Raw genomic sequence first — 17,262 nt, forward strand, 5'->3', positions numbered from 1 at the left:
TAATCCAGAGCTTGGGAGGCTGAGACAGGAGGATCGCACAGGTTTGAAGCCAGCCTCAGCTATTTAGTGTGGCTCTCAGCAACTTAGTGAGACCCTGTTTCCAAATAAAGTATAAAATAGGTCTGGGAGTATAGCCTGGAGGTAGAAAAAGCCCCTGGGTTCCACCCCCAGTATCAATCAATCAATCAATCAATCAATCCAGCAGTGCATCAGGTGTAGTGGTGAATGCCTGTAATCCCAGTACATAGGAGGCCGAGACAAGAGGATTGCCGGTTCAAGGCCAGTCTCAGCAACCTAGTGAGACCCTGTGCCCCTAAAAATAAAACAGAAAAGGCTGGGGTGAGGTGTGGCTCCAAGGTAGAATGTCCTTAAGTTCAATCCCCAGCACCACAACATATAGAAAGTAAGTAAATAACTCCACCAGAGCACTCTGCTCTTTCTGGCAAGGACTTCTTCCCTTGAGGGAAACTCTTACCAGCACCTGACCGACTGGGGTTAACCAGAGACTCAATTAATCTTCTCTGTGCCTCCAATTCCTCTTAAAGTTGGGGTCACAGCCACAACACGTCTCATAAGGATGAGGCAGTTGGTGCTTGTGAAATCCTCTGCGCGGTGCCTGGCACGGAGCATGCGCCTGAGATATCTGCCGCCATGGCTCTTAACATCATCAGATCCTGCCGTGAACAAGGGGAGACACACAACCTCGCATCCTGATGATCTCTGGGTCCCCACTGGTCCCATGATCTTAGCAGCTTTGACAGCTTCCATGCAGCTGACTCCAAAGTCTATGCCCCTTCCGCCACACCACCACAGTGGGTTTTTGTCTTTATTTTGTTTTAGTTTTTGCAGTACTAGGGATGGAACCCAGGGGTATTCTACCTCTGAGCTAACCCCCAGCCCTAGTTTTTATTCTTTACTTTGAAACAGGGTCTCGCAAGGTTTCGGAGGGCCTCGTTAAGTAGCTGAGGTTGCCTGCAAACCTGTGATCTTCCTGCCTCAGCCTCCCAAGTACTGGGATCGCCAGTGTGCACCACCACAGGGCTTCAGTTTGCTTCTACCTCTCCCTTCAGGTCAGGGATGGCCTGATTCCAGTGTATTGTGGGGCTGCTGAATAAAGGTACGGAGCGTCCACTCCTGCCAGCTTCCCTCCTGGCAGCCACACCATGGGCAGTCCTCTTCCATACTGAACTGGGCTGTCCTGGGTAACCATGAGAGTACCGAGGACCTGGAAGACTGGGACTTCTGAGGCCCTAAGAGATCTTGCAGCTCTTCTTTGCTCTTTCTTGGATTCCCTGCTCTGGGGTGAGCCAGCCGCCATGTTGTGAGGACACCCAAGCAGTCCTGTGGGGAGGTCACGTGGCTTGTGGCTTCTTGCAAATGACAGCACCTACTTTCTTGGTGTGCCTGGTGCCACCTTGGGATGGTGCCCTGGAGCTCAGGCAGACTTCTAGAAGATAGATACGCCACAGCCAACATCTTGGGACCTCAGGAGAGACCCTGAGTCAAACTCACCCAAACAAATCAGTCCTGCATCACTGACCCTCAGGAGTTGTGAGAGAATAAGTATTTGTTGTTTGTTCTGAAGTACTTGGGAGGCTGAAACAAGAGGATCGCAGGATTGAGACAAACCTCAGCAACTTAGTGAGGCCCTCAGCCACTTAGACCTTGTTAAAACAAAAAATTAAAATAAGGCTGGAGTGTAGCTTGGAGGTTTAATGCTCCTGGGTTCAATCCCCAATACCAAAAAAAAAAAAAAATTTTTTTAGAGTTATAGATGGGCATGATGGCACACACCTGTAATCCCAGTACTTGGGAGGCCGAGACAGGAGGATTGCAGGTTCGAGGAAAGCTACAGCAAGTAATGAGACTCTCATCAACCTAGCAAGACCCTATTTCAAAATAAAAATAAAGCCAGACGTGGTGGCACACGCTTGTAATCCCCGCGCTTGGGAGGCAGAGACAGGAGGATCACGCAGGTTTGAAGCCAGCCTCGCACGCTGGCTTAGGAGACCCTGTTTCCAAATAAAAATGTAAAAATAGGTCTGGGAGTGTAGCCCAGAGGTAGAAGGGCTTCCAGGAACCCCAGTACCACCAAAATAAATAAATAAATAAATAAATAAATAAATAAAAATAAAATAAGGCTGAGGGTGTAGCTCAGAGATAGAATGTCCCTGGGTTCAATCCCCAGTATCAAAATATAAAAAATAAAAGAAGAACTCTGGAGTTATCCGTCGCACAGCAATAGATGAGTAATGCGCACAGCACTTCTATTTTTCTTTTTCTGAGTCTCAACACTAGCTTATGCTATTGATAGTATTTCCCCCCATGCTTTGGTTTGAACACATTTCCTGTGGTGTCCGAGTCAGACATATCTTTTCCTGAATTGGTGTTTAAAAAATATGTATGCGTTCTAAATGGCAGAGTAGCTGAAGAAAAAAAAACAAGTTAGCCTGTCAGGAGCAAGCTGAGGAGAGAGGGCTCAACCTGCTTAGGGTTTTAGGCTGCGGGGTCTAAAAGGTAGGGAAGTGTTTCCGTGAATCACTCATCCTGTATCTTATACACATGCACACACACACACACACACACACACACACACACACACACACACACGGACTCTCGAACTCTCTGCTTTTGGGAGGTTACTGGGGCCTGAACTCAGGGGTGCTCGATTTCTGAGCTTCACTTCCAGCCCTATTTTATTTTATTATTTTTTATTTTTAGTGCTGGAGGCTGCACCCAGAGGCATACTTCTAAGCTATACCCCTGGCCCTATTTTATTTTTTATTTTGAAACAGAGTCTTGCTAAGTTGTTGAAGGTCTCTCTAAATTGCTGAGGCTGGTCTTGAACCTACAATCTTCCTGCCTCAGCCTCCCAACTAACGGGATTTGCAGGTGTGCACCACCATGCCCGACTGGTCTCTCTGCGTTTTTTTCTTTTTCTTTTTTTTCTTTCTTTCTCTTTCTTTCTTTCTTTCTTTCTTTCTTTCTTTCTTTCTTTCTTTTTTTTTGTGTGTAGTACTGGATATTGAACCCAGGGACATTCTGCCTCTGAGTTACACCCTCAGCCCTGTTTTATTTTTTATTTTGAAACAGGATCTCACTATGCTGCTGAGGGCCTCCCTGAATTGCCCAGACTGCCTGCAAACCTGCAATGCTCCTAGCTCAGCCTCCCACATACTGTGAACACAGGCGTGCATCCAGCTGGTCTCTCTGCCTTTTGCAGTGATAAAAACAGGCAGTTCTTTTCAGGAATGGCTGAAGTTCTCATGGCCATGTGGTGTGACATCCTTGGAGTTCAGTGAACAGGCAGGAAGCAATATTGAGGACACAGGAAGGATCGGAGAAGGATCACCGAGCAGCAGGAGGAGACATCCAGTGGACAGGAAAATGAAGCGGTCGATGAGAAGACAGAGAATGGTCTATGCTGTTCAATCATTTGAAAAATATTTATGGAGCCCCAGGCCTTCCAAGATAGTGCTGGGACCAGCTGTAGTCCTTGTTACTTCTAAGTTGTTTGGTTTTAGTTTTATTTTGTTTTGGTACTGGGTATTGCGTCCAGGGGCGGTCTACCTCTGAGCTACACCCCCAGTCCTTTTTAAATTGAAACTGGATCTAGCTAAATTGCTGGGAGTCCTACTAAATTGCCCAGGCTGGCCTCAAAACGAACTGGGGATGGAACCCAGAGGCATTCTACCTCTGAACTATACCCCCAACCCTATTTTTATTCTTTATTTTGAAACAGGGTCTCACTAAGTGGTGGAGGACCTCACTAAGTAGCTGGTCTCGAACCCGGATCCTCCTGTCTCCGCCTCCCAGGTACTGGGATTACAAGCATGTGCCACCACGCCCAGCTATTTTAAGTTTTGAAAATTCTTTCCCTCTGCCTTGTCGGCCTGCCTTCAGACTCTGCCACTGCTGGGGGAGGGCTTCCTCCGGGTCCTCTCTAGTGCTGGGTTCTGCTGCCTTGTATGTATTTACACAGAGCAACAGACAGAACAGGGCCCCTTTGTCTCTAAGCAGTGAATGATCCCATGATTGGTGCCCCCTCCTCCTTCCCTCCTCCTCCTTCCCTCCTCCTCCTCCTCCTCCTCCTCCTCCTTCCCTCCTCCTCCTTCCCTCCTCCTCCTTTCCTCTCCCTCCTCCTCCTCCTTCCCTCCTCCTCCTCCTCCTCCTCCTTTCCTCCCCCTCCTCCTCCTCCTCCTCTTCCTCCTCCTCCTCCTCCTCCTCTTCCTCCTCCTCCTCCTCCTCTTTCTAATTTTGTACTGGGGATTTTACCCAGGGGTATTCTACTTCTAAGCTACAACCCCAGCCTTTTTTAATCTTACTGTTTTTTGTTTTTTTTTTTAAAAACAGGGTCTCACTAAGTTGCTGAGGCTGGCTTTGAACCTGCGATCCTTCTGTCTCAGCCCCCAAAGTACTGAGAGATTACAGGTGTGCACCACACCTGCCTTGTTCTGTTTCTATTTCTCATGGCAACACCTTAGGCTTCTACCAGGGTAATATCCTGAATATCATGGGGCTCCAAAAGCTTGACTCCATATTTTATTGATTGCAAGCTGTTTTTCTTTCTTTCTTTCTTTCTTTCTTTCTTTCTTTCTTTCTTTCTTTCTTTCTTTCTTTTTTTTTTTTTTGGTGGTACTGGGGTTCCTGGAAGCCCTTCTACCTCCAGGCTACACTCCCAGACCTATTTTATATTTTTGAAACAGGGTCTCTTACGCCAGCACGGCTGGCTTCGAACCTGCGTGATCCTCCTGTCTCCGCCTCCCAAGTGCGGGGATTACAAGCGTGCGCCACCACGCCCGGCTCTGTTTTTCTTTTTCCTTTCTTCTTTCCTTCCCTCTTTCCCTCCCTCCCTTACTTTTTTTTTTTTTTTTTTTTTTTTTTTTTTTTTGCGGTACTGGGAATGGAACTCAGGGGCATTCTACCACTGAGCTACACCCCCAGCGCTATTTTTTTATTCTTTACTTTGAAACAAGGTCTTACTATGTTGTGGAGGGCCTCACTAAGTAGCTGAGGCTGTTCACAAACTCTGATCCTCCTGTCCCAGCCTCCCAAGTACTGGGATTAAAAACGTGTACCACCACGCCCGGCTCCTTCCTTCCTTCCTTTTGTGAAAAGTTTATGAAACAGCTTTAGCCTGTCCACTAGGCCTGAAGGAAATGAGTGAAGAATTCAGTTTTGCAAATTTTAGTTGTTCAATGGATTTTTATTGGCCTCTTTCTTACTCTTCCTTGGTAGCTGTCAATATATACAGTGACTTACTGTTTAAGGAAAAGGAAACCGCAAACAATTAAAGAGATGTCTAGACTTGCCAGGGTTAGAGTGAGCTGGCCCTGCAAGATCTTGCCATTGTTACGGTAGGATTTATTGCTCCTCGGTGAAAGAATCATGATCTAGCTCTGTTAGTGTGTATATAATTCTTCTGTATATTTTTGGTTCTGGGGGTTGAACCCAGGGACTTTCTACCTGTGAGCTATACCCCCAGCCAGCGCTATTTTATTTTTTATTTTGAAACAGGGTCTAAGTTGTGGAGGGCCTGGCTAAATTGTAGAGGCTGGTCCTGAACCTGTGATCCTCCTGTCTCAGCCTCCCGTACTGGGATTCCAGGCATGTCCCACCATGCCCGTCTGAATAATCCTTCATGGATGATGTTTGGGAAGGCACTTGGGTGGCTTCCATGTTCTAGCTATTATGAATAATGTTGCTATGAATGTCAAGTGTACAAATATCTCTTTCAGATCTACTTTTAGTTCTTTTGTGCATATGCCCAAAAGTGGAATTCTGCATTATATAAAAATTTTATGTTTAATTTTTTGAGGAACCAACGAACTTTTTCCCACCACAGTGATATCATCTTACCTCTCAACCAGCTCTATTTGTGTCAATTTTTTTCTTTTTTTCTTTCTTCCTCTCTCTCTCTCTCTCTCTCTCTCTCTCTCTCTCTCTCTCTCTTTATGCGGTGCTAGGGATTGAACCCAAGGACCCTGGGCCTGGGCTACCTCTGGGCCCCAGACCCTTTTGTTTCTAATTTGGAATCAGGGTCTCAATAATTTGCTGAGGATGGTCTCCAATCTGCTTGCCTCCTCTCTCAGCTTCCCCAGTACTGGGATTACAGGCATGAGTCACCACACCCGGCTTCCAATCTCTTCATATGACATCGATACTTCCTGCATCCCTTGGCTTCTCCCCATCTCCCTCCTGAAGCCTGCCTGTCTGGCCTGTTAGCATCTCCCATTGCTCCTCTGACCCTTTTCTCAGTTAGACTCCTGGGCAACCGGAGGAACTGGACTTCAAATATGGGGGAGTGTGTACCATGTTCTGCTCAATGCCTCAGTGGCTTCCCATTGTTTTGGGGGTCAGATCCAGATACCGTAGGACCCAACATAATCCTGTCCTCCTTTTTAGTCTGGTTTGACTCAGCTGACTGGTTTGCCATCTCCCACACCCTGTGTGGCCTTCTATCCACCTCTCCAGGGTGACAGGCTTCCATCTTTTTTTTTTTTTTTTTTTTTTGTGGTACTGGGGATGGAACCCAGGGGCATTCTAACTCTGAGCTACACCTTCAACCCTGTTTTCTATTCTTCATTTTGAAACAGGGTCTCGCTAAGTTGCAGAGGCCTCAGTAAGTAGCTGAGGCTGTCCGCAAACTGCCATCCTCCTGTCTCAGCCTCCCAAGTACTGGGATGACAAGCGTGCGCCACCATGCCCAGCTCAGGGTTCCATCTTGAGCTCACACATTCCTTGGCTGCATGGGTTCCAAACACTCCCAGGCTCCTCCTCCAGTCAGCATCAGCTCATCTTCTGGAGCTCAGGTCAAGTTTCCTTACTTAGAGACCCCTTCCCCTCATCAGTAGGGTCTTTTGCTACCACCTGTCATGGAAAGGTGTCCCTCGCCTCCTAAACACACCCTTACCTCTGCATCCATATCCTCAAAAACATGGTGCTTGGATTAATGCCTTGCTTCAGCACCAGGCTGGGTGGTGGGTAGGCAGGGAAGCTTCCCTCCGGAGCAGGCCACTTCTACACCCCATGTCACTGTAGTGTAAGCTCCCAGCAGAGTTACCACAGTTATAAACTGTGTGTGTGTGTGTGTGTGTGTGTGTGTGTGTGTGTGTGTGTGCGTGTGTGTGTGTGTTGAGCTGGGGACTAAACCCAAGGGTGTTTCACCTCTGAGCTACACCCCACATCCCCAGCCCTATTTTATTTCTTATTTTGAAACAGGGTCTCGCTAAGTTGCTGAAGGGTCTCTCTTAAGTGGCCCAGGCTGGCCTCAAACCTGCGCTTTTCCTACTTCAGCCTCCCAAGTACTGGTATTACAGACGTGTGCCACCACGCCCGGCTGTAAGTTTACCTTTTGTCAATACGTGTCTGTGATTCATGTCTATATCTCCTACTAGTCTGTAAACTCCACCGGGGCAGGAGATATGTTTCTTTTCCCATACGCTAGTTATTGATTGAAGGGATCATTATATTTTGGGGGGGGGTACCTGCTGAATAAGCGACGCGGGCAACACGGGACCAAAACACTGACGTTGTCTTAAAGGCTCTTGCATGATGCCCGAATTTGCTATTCCGTGTTTTCAGTTAAAGTCTGTGCCGGGGGAGAAAGGGTGGGTGGATCTGCAGTCGCCTGCATATTCCTTGAAAGAGTCCAAGAAGGAGCAGTGCGGGTCAGGGCTGGATCGCAGGCGCCCTTCAGCAACCTTGATCCTCAGCGGCCGCCCGCGCGGGGGCGGGGCGTCGGCCAGGGGGCGGGGCGTCGGCCAGGGGGGCGGGGCGCCGTCGCGGGGCGGGGCCTGGCTGGCTCCGCTCCGCCGCGCTCGGCTCCGGCCCGGGTTTCCGCGCGCGCCGCCCGCCCCGCCCCGCGCCGCCTCGCCGCCGCCGGAGCCGCCGGAGCTGCGCGAACATGGCCGAAGTCGGCGAGGACAGCGGCGCCCGCGCCCTGCTGGCGCTGCGCTCGGCGCCCTGCAGCCCGGTGCGCTGCGCCGCGGCCGCCGCCCTGCCCGCCGCGCTGGCCGCGCCGCCCGCGCCCGGGCCCGCCGCCTCCCCGCCGCCGCCCGCGCAGCCCCCGCCCGGGCCGCCTCCCGCCGCCCCCGGGGCCGGCGCGCCCGCGCTGGTGGCCGCCGCCGCCGCCTCGGTGCGCCAGAGCCCGGGCCCCGCGCTGGCGCGGCTCGAGGGCCGCGAGTTCGAGTTCCTCATGCGGCAGCCCAGCGTCACGATCGGCCGCAACTCGTCGCAGGGCTCGGTGGACCTGAGCATGGGCCTGTCGAGCTTCATCTCGCGGCGCCACCTGCAGCTCAGCTTCCAGGAGCCGCACTTCTTCCTGCGCTGCCTCGGCAAGAACGGGGTCTTCGTGGACGGGGCCTTCCAGCGGCGCGGCGCCCCCGCCCTGCAGCTGCCCAAGCAGTGAGTGTCGCCCGCCCCGCCCCGCCGGGACCCCCTCCTGGCTGGAACCCGCAGGCCGACCCCGACCCCACCAGGACCTGAGCCCCCCGGGGCCCTCGGACCGCGACCCCTCCCAGCCTGAGCCCCCCGGGGTCACCCTGAGCCCCCCGGGGTCACCCTGACCCAGACCTCAACCCTCCTGAACTCCCCGGGCCGTCCCGCTGGGACCCTCAGGGCTCCAGCCCTTAGGACCGACTCGGACTCCACCAGGGCCACCCTACTCCCGTCGTCTTAACCCTTGGTGTCATCCTGGCCCCTACCCTGCCAGGGGCTACTCCCAGTCCTGGGTACTCCCTGACCGGACTGCACCGGTCCTGAATCCCTGTGGTGGACCCTAACACCCCCCCCCCCCCTGGCTTGAATCCCTAGAGTCACCCCCAGTCCAGAAGACAGCTGAGTCCCCCAGGCATACTCCTGACCCTGACCCTCACTGGTCAGGACCACCAGAATCACTCCAGCCCAATCAGGGTCTCCATCACCCCTTTACTCCCAACTGGCCTGGACCTTAGGGTCACATCCCAAGCCCCATAGGTCTGGACCCAGTGGTCACCACCGCCCTTTCTCACTTCTGGACCACCTCACACCTGTCTAGGCAGGATGCCCAAAGAGGGGATGCACCAGGTGGTGGTGGGGTGTTACCCTGGAAGGAACATCCCTGGTGGCACTTGGGTGGGAGCCCCCCAGCTGACCCAGCATCAGGGACAGGTCTGAGCACCAAACTTCCCTGGGAGGGGCCAGGACAGGATGCAGCCTGCCTCTGCTGGGGTCAGAGTGCCTTTAGATCCCTGGTTGTCCTGGACCGCCCCTGCTGGCCCGGGCAGCATCCCTACCCTGCCTGCTCCTGCACTTCCACACCCGAGGTGCCACCCCCAGAGACCGGGGTCTGCATCGGGAGAAAGCCTGCTGGGTTACTTGGGTTACTCACTTCCTCTGCACCACTTTCTTTTTCTACCCCGTGATTGCCTCTAGCCTCTCCCTCACTAGTGTCTGCATCCTTCAGTGCCCTGGGTGTGCATTCAAGAGCTGTCCCCTTTCTTCCTGATTCCATTTAGGAGCACCTTGAGTCCGGGAGTTTTTGCTGGGGTAATTCCCAGGCCTCGCCTTTCTTTCTGTAATCTCTCTTCCTAGGGTCTGGGCATGTTTGTTATGGACACCGTATTGAATCGTTTTCAACATCAACAGTGACTCACTCCCACTTAGGGTGTGAGAGGGAAAGTGCACCTCCATTTCCCAAACCTGAAAGGTGTGCGCTTGTAAAGCCAGGGCTTTCTGAAGAACAGTCCTCTGGTCCCACGGTTATCGCTGTTCTGTCTCTTTCATAACCTACACATCTTTCATTGTGGTGTTGGGCCATCTCCTCCAAGAAGAAAGTGACAGGTAGATAATCCCGGCCGACCCTTCCCTGGCCTCTAGGGGCCTGTCCGCACCTTGGCGCAACTTAGGTTTTAGAAGTGTCCCATCATACCATCCTGTTCCCAGGGATTTTCCTTTCCTGATCACTACCCCAGATCAGGACCTGGATTGCCGGATCTTTTTTTGTGTGTGTGGTGCTGAGGATTGAACTTGGGGCACTCTTCCTTTGAGCGATACCTCCAGCCATTTATTTATTTATTTAGAAACAGGGTCTCCCTAAGTTACTGCGCACTGGCCTTGAACCTGGGAGCCTCCTGTTTCAGCCTCCCAAGTACTGGGATTACAGGCAGATATCACTGTGCCTGGCTGGATTACTGGATCTTGAGGGAGGCTTTCACCGTAGGGTTTTCTCCACAACAGGGGAAAGTTTCAACCCACAGGGTCCTAGTCATCTATCAAATAGTCCGTTTCCAAGGCTATTATTTCTGAAACCTTTTTGTTCTACGCAGTGCCTTGAAATCTGTACTCCAAGGAGCTGGCATCTTGGTGGTGCATCTTACAGCACTGGCTTAGCTGGAGGGAAACACGAATCGCTGCCAAGTTGGTGCTTTAGATGTGCATTAGAGAGCTTTGCCCCCGCTGTGCTGTCTGTCTGTATTTGACTTCAGCTACACTTCTGAGCATCATCCGTGTCTGCAGAGATGTGAACTGTACAGAATCAGAACAAATGTGCAGGAGGAAAACCAGTAAGTGGATGTCCGTGTCTGCGCTCCCAGAGCAAAGCGATTCGTTCTAGAAACTCCTGAAGCCTGTCAGCAAATAGATTTAACAGTTCCAGCCAGTTTACATTCTTTTTTTTTTTTTCTTTCTTTCTTTTAGGAAGCTTACACCTAAGTAGTTGCATATATGGGACAGGATGTTGTGCACTTCGATTTTAGAGTTAGATCAGGTTTCTTGGCCGATCACGTTGAAAGTAATCAAGACTTTTTAATGAATTTAGAGCAAAAGGATGTGTATGTTTTTGTCACCCCGAAAGGGGAAATTTGTTACTGACTCCGAGGTCATGGCCGTATTTACTGTGTCTGTTTTCTAGGGCTTCGGTACCCTGTTTCGTCACTAGTATTTGAAGTTGTGCGTTTACCATTCCTCTTGTTGCATTGTGAGTCACAGTGGCCGCAGGCCTGGCGGTTTTGCCTTGTGTTGACACACACCGATGCTCAAAGCAGTCTCATCCTTAGCCTCCTCCTCCCCCTGTCTTCGGACAGGTGACAGCCACGTGGGTGTGAACTACACACTCCTTTGTGCAGATACCGCTTGGGAGGGAAGCCAGAGTTCATCCCTGTTTGTTACTAGAAGTATATCTTTCCAAGTCTTCGATATTTTTAAATCATCAGTAGCGGAAAATGGCTTGTGACACACTTTAGAGCGGGTGCTGACCCCTGCAGGGCCTGATGCTATGGTGGAAACCCACGTGGAGCTGCCAGGCTCAGGGAAGTGTGCCTAGTGTGCTTTGGTGGTGGCTTTTCTTTCATACCCTCAGCTCCTTGAGGCTGAGGCTGGGACTTTGTGACATTTCATTAGCCTGAGTAGGAGCTGACTGACAGTAGGTAATGACAACTGAGTTATCTTTGTTGAATGAACAGATGAAAGACTAAATGAATGTGTAGTTTCTGTAGTGGAAAAATAATGTCACTACGTTTGCCCAGGTTTCCTAAAATGTGACAGCTTTCTTTGGTGATAAGGGTGTGTGTGTATGTATGTATGTATGTATGTGAGTGCACATGTGTGTTTGCATGTGTGTAGCTCTTGATACCGCTTAATCTGGAGTTGGAATTGGATATGACTTAAAAGGCCCATGTGTAGGTAGCCCTTTACTCTTCCTTTTCTGCAGCCATTTTGCCCGTTCCTTTGTAGTGAGCCTGCATTACTTGAATAGTTACAATGAAATCAAGACTTCCTTTGCAATAGCTTTGACTGGTAAGATTTATGAGTGTCTTGTTTTTTTTTTTTTTTTTTTTGTTTTTACTTTATTCTTTGTTTTCCAAATTTTTTTCAAGGAACATGGTTTCTTTTTTTGTAAACACTTTTTGTTACAGAAAATTCCAAATAAAAGTAGTGGGCAGGCAAGTTCTTAATATTTGGGAGGCTGAGACAGGAAGATCACAGGTTTGAGACCGGCCTTTGCTAGCAACTTAGTGAGGCTCTTAGCAACCTAGTGAGTTTCTGTTTCAAAACAAGTGAATAAATGCTGGGGGTGTGGCTTGCAGGTAGAATGCCCCTGGGTCCAGTTTCTCGTACACGTGTGCGTGCGCACACACTGATGACTTTCCATGTAACCATCACCACTCCTTGTCCTCCCCTAGTTAGAATAAAATCACAGATGTTTCTCTAAAAGACAAGAAAAATTCCTTTTTGGGGTGTGTGTGTGTGTGTGTGTGTGTGTGTGTATGAGAGACAGATACTAGGACTTTTAAACCCAGGGACACTCTATCTTTGACTATCCCCCCAGTCCTTTTTATTATTTTATTTGAAACAAGATCTTACTAAGTTACCATGTACTGGCCTTGAACCTACAGTCGTCCTCTTTCAGCCTCCCAAGTACTGGGATTTCAGGCTTACGTCATTGTGCCCAGCTAAGAATCCTTTTTAAAAAATGTAACCACAGTGTCATTATTACAACCTAAAAAGTTAATTGCCTGCTGCCAAGGGTATCCATGTAGCATTCAGGTTTCCCTTACTGACTCAGGGTTTTCTTCCTCAAGGGTCTTCATTTGAATCAGAATCCAAACAAGGTCCTGCCGTGGGGGTTGGGAGCTGGATGCCGGGTCTTTTGTTATCCCTCGGTCTGTAAGTTCCTTCTCTCCCTCTGTTTCTCATTGCAGTTTATTCATTGAAGGAACAGGGTCATTTGTCCTGTACAGGTCCCCACGTCTCCCATTACAGATGGGATTCCCTGCAGCCTCCGTCAAGTGTGTCCCCATTCCCTGTCACTCCTGTAAATTGGTTGTTGGCCCCAGAGATTTGATCAAGCTCCAGTTTGATTTTTTGTTTTAAGCCAGCACTGCCTCCTTGGTGATACCGCATGTGCCCATCAGGCGGCAGAAACGACTGGCTGGCTGCCCTTTGGTCACATCAGCAGCTTTGGTGGTCGCTGCCCGAGTCCGCTGACTTATCATCTGTCCTGTGTGCGAAGCCTGCCTGGCGGCTCAGAGGAGTGCTGAGAGGCTCACACCAAGGATAAAAAGTAATTTATTGCCACATTTTACTACATAAATATTTTAGACCCAATAAAGGCATATATAACAGTAAACATAGTTTCTCATTGCTGTTGCGAAATGCTCAGTTCAAATGTGTCAAATCAGTTATTAGCCTCATATTACTAGTTCCCACCAGTTTCCAGTTTGGCTTTTTTTTTTTTTTTTTTTTTTGGTAGTGGGGATTAAACTTTGTGTGTGTGCATTGGGTGGGGGGTGGTTATCTCTGAGCTACACCCCCAGCCCTACATCATCATCATCATCATTTTCTTTAAGTAGGGCCTTACTGAGTTGCTGAGGCTGACCTTGGGCCTTCAATCCTCCTATCTCAGCCTCCCTAGTAATAGGATTACAAAGCGTGCTCCACCTTGTCTACATTCAGGTTGACATTATTTTGAAATTAGTTGGAAAATACATCCAGGCTTAACACACACCACCAAAGGCTTTGTCCGAATGTCCACTGTGCGGTGTCTGGGTCCGTGACAGTGTTCCTCCGTACATCACCTCCGGTCTGTCCCCAGGGAGCTGCGGGTCATGACTGCTTGGCCAGGAGTTTGATACTTGGGTGGTATTGGGATGGGGGTGGGAGCAAGTCAGTCTCTTTCCAGTGGCCAAAGCTGGAGGAGGACGAGGGTCGTACCGGCCTCGCCTCCACTCGGAGGGGACTGGGCCAGTCAGAGAGAAGACTGGAAGGGCTGGATGGGGAGGGTCAGCTGGTTATGGCTGGGAGGGCTGTGAGAGCCAATGGGAGAGGAGATAGTCACTCGGCTCCCTGGACCTGGGCAGGGTGGGCCCTGGGGGATGCGGGGCAAGTCCAGGTGACCCCAGACCTTGGAGGAAGAGTGTGCTGATGGAGGCTGGAGGGGGTGGCCCCTGTGTAGCAGGACGTGGGACTGAGGCAGAGGGAGAGGAGGCTTTGTTTTGGTCCTTTTGTGTGTGGACAGCCCTTAAGTAAAGGCTTTGTTCTGCTTCTCGCTCATTGGCATTATAGTACACATGTTCAGTTGACTGTCATCTGGCTAGAGACCTGCATTAAAAAGTCTTGTGGGAATATAGCACATGGAGAGCTGGTACATTTCAGTCCATGTTAAAAAACCAGCCACCAACCAGCAGGGGGGTGCTGCATGCCTCTAATCTCAGTACTTGGGAGGCTAAGACCAGAGGATCGTAGGTTCAAGGCCAGCTTCGGCAACTCAGCTAGACCCCTAGCAACCTAATGAGACTATTTCAAAATAAAAAATAAAAAGGGCGTGGGGTGTAATTTAGAGGTAGAATGCCCCTGAGTTCAATCTCCAGTAAAATAACAAAAATAAAACACCAGCCATCTCCTCATGTCTAGTTCACATGGAGCGTTTTGGGTTCATTACCCTCTTAGCAAAATTCATATGGAACTTAAAATATTAATCTATAGGAAGGATGTTATGTATCCTGTACTGTGTGCTGAGTGAACTATGCCTTTGTCGGATCGATGGAGGGATAGGGTTGGTAGGACCTAAAAGAGTGTAATGTGGTGTGTCAGTGGGGTTCATTTTTTTATATTTCTGAAAAAGACACAGCTATGTTTAAAACTACGTGCCGAAATGAAACGAAAGCATTTGCTTTGGAGATACAGTCATTTACTATTTGCTGTTTTTGCATCTTGTGAATGTCAGGGGATAAACTTGCTAAATTAATGACAACTCGAATTGCAGCGATGCCTCATTTGCATAATTACCCTACATTTAAAGCATTTCATATTAAAATGAGAGGATGATATGAAATGCTTTTCCTTTGATTTCCTGGAAATAGGCCCTTGCATTGTGACTCATTAGGAGATTTCCTAGTTAATTCTCATTGCGGCTATCACTTTTTGTGAGTTTGTAGTTTCCTGGTAAAATGTTGCCAGTTAATTAACAAAAAAAGAAGAAACAGGAAGCGTGTATGAACACAGTTGGTGAATCCATAAAGGAGGGGGGGGGCAGGCGGAGGTTGCTGGGAGTGGGAGGCCGGCCGGGCCCATACTTGGCTTGACCCATCCCTAGAATGTTGATGGAACGTGCTTTGCTGCACACCCTGTGGATGGGCTAATGTGTGTTTCGCTTTACTTAGACTTAACAGGTCTGACTGCTTATAAATGCATGGCCTTTCTCTCCTGAGGAAGATTTCTGGCAGGTGGACAAAACAGATCAATAGACATAAAAGATGGAGATGGACATTGTATACATGATTTGATTGAGGAGACTCTTGTTTGCCCTTCCAGTCCACCTTGTCTCGCAGGGTGTCTTCCATTCACTTTTGCAGAAGGTCCTAACCAGTGCCTCCCCATACTGCAGAGCTGAGCTCCGATCATGTTGCTGCTGTGCTGAGAAAGCTCGGTGCCTCCCCATGGCTCCCCAGTACCCTCGGAGCCTGTTTTCTGTTGCTGAAGCGCTTCCTGGTCAGTCCCCACAAGCACGGAGGGGGACAGAACTGCCTGTGGCCAAGCTCTGTGTGTACAACATTTCACACAAGTTTGCCCTTCCCAGGGTCCTTGTGTGCCTTTATATGTTACTGGGAACTCCGAAGTGCTTTGGTTTATGTTAGATTGACTTGTTGACCTTTACCATATGAGAAGTCAATATATATGTACAGATTTATTCATCTAAAATAGCAATAATAAACCTATTTCAAAAAATAACTTTTTAATGAAAACAGCCCTAAATATGTCTCCAAACAAAACAAAATTTAGAATAAGTGTCTTTTTGGAGCCAGGCATGGTGGCAGAAGGAACATGGTTCAGCTACTTAGTGAGGCTCTTTGCAACTCATTGAGACTCTGTTTCAAAATAAAGAATAAAAAATAGGGCAGGGAGTGTAGCTCGGAGGTAGAATGCCCCTGGGTTTCATCCCCCGTACTGCAGGAAAAAAAAAAAAAATGTCTTTTTGTTTTTTTGGTTTTTTTTTTGTGTGTATGGTACTGGGGACTGAACCTAGGGACATTCTACCTTCAAGCTACACCCCCAGGCCCTTTTATTTTTTATTTTGAAATAAATCTTGATAAGTTGTTGAGGGTCTCCCTAATTTTCTGAGGCTGGCCTGAGACCTGAGATCCTCCTCAGGTTCCCAAATACTGGGATTACAGGTGTGTACCACCAGGCCCAACTAATAGGCCCCTCCTCCTCCTCCTCCTCCTGCTCCTCCTCCTCCTCCTGGTAAAATTCTTCAGTGTCTGGTTTATTGGAGACTACTGGGCTCTCATAGCTGCTTCTCCTTTTGGCTGAAGTGTATGAAGAGGCTTTTGCCACATAGGTCCATGGTTGGAAAGGTGGGTGCATTTCAAAGCCTTTTCAGATCGTTGCGGGTGCTCCTTGATATCTTACCAAGACATGACAAGTGGCGGTTTCAGCTCAGAGGTGAATTACAGTGTAGGACCTGAGGTGCGTCCATGGGCGTTTTGTACTTGATTATATTCGACTCAGTTGCTGTGCCTTGCATTATGAATGGCTCCTTCACCTCCGACACCCCCTCTCCCCGTCACAGGGGAAATACTGATTGAGCCAGGCACCCCTTATGCTGATTCATCTTACTATACAAAGAAAAGCCTTTATAGTAAGTCTTAGATCCCCTTGAACTCAGTAAATGGAAATCTTTTATAGCAGCAGAGTTTTTGATATCACTTACTTTGCATGTGTTTGTGGGGGCCTGGGGTTTGAACCCAGGGACATTCTACCTCTGAGCTGCACTCCCAGCCCTGTTAAATGTTTTGTCCTTGAAACAGGGTCTAGCTAGGTTGCTGAGAGTTACTCTGTGTTGCTGAGTTTGTCCTCCAGCCCATGAGATCCTCCTCTTTTAGCCTCCTAAGTACTGAGATTATAGGCATGTATCACTATGCCCGGTTTATTACTTACTTTTATTTTTTTGGTACTGGGGATTGAACATAGGGGCTTCTACCTCTGACCTAAACCCCAAGCCCCCTTTTTTGTTTGTTTATATTTTGAAACAAGGTCTCACTAAGTTGCTGAGGCTGGCCTGGAACCTGTGATCTTCCTGTCTCAGTTTCCAAGTACTGGAATTACAGGTGTGTGACACCACATCCAGCTTATCATTTTTTAAAATTAAAAATTTTTTTTTTTTGGCAGTACTGAGGTTGAAAGCCAGGAGCATTTTACCTCCAAGCTATACCCCCAGCCCCATTTTTTATTCTTTATTTTGAAACAGGGTCTCATTGAGTTACAAAGGGCCTCACTAAGTAG

General features: G+C 49.0%; 1 protein-coding gene across 1 annotated transcript in view; it reads left to right on the top strand.

The window, feature by feature from the left end:
* Window positions 1-7,906: 7,906 nt before the first annotated feature.
* Window positions 7,907-17,262, top strand: part of FOXK1 (forkhead box K1) — a gene marked incomplete at both ends in the record, with an annotated part of 62,637 nt that continues 53,281 nt past the window's right edge. Inside the window, one exon of the mRNA XM_080702486.1 lies at window positions 7,907-8,406. Coding sequence (XP_080558612.1) covers window positions 7,907-8,406 — 500 coding nt within the window. The remainder of the gene's footprint in view (window positions 8,407-17,262) is intronic.

This window comes from Muscardinus avellanarius, assembly GCF_963383645.1.
Source record: "Muscardinus avellanarius genome assembly, chromosome: 10".
In the NCBI taxonomy this organism is placed as follows: domain Eukaryota; kingdom Metazoa; phylum Chordata; class Mammalia; order Rodentia; family Gliridae; genus Muscardinus; species Muscardinus avellanarius.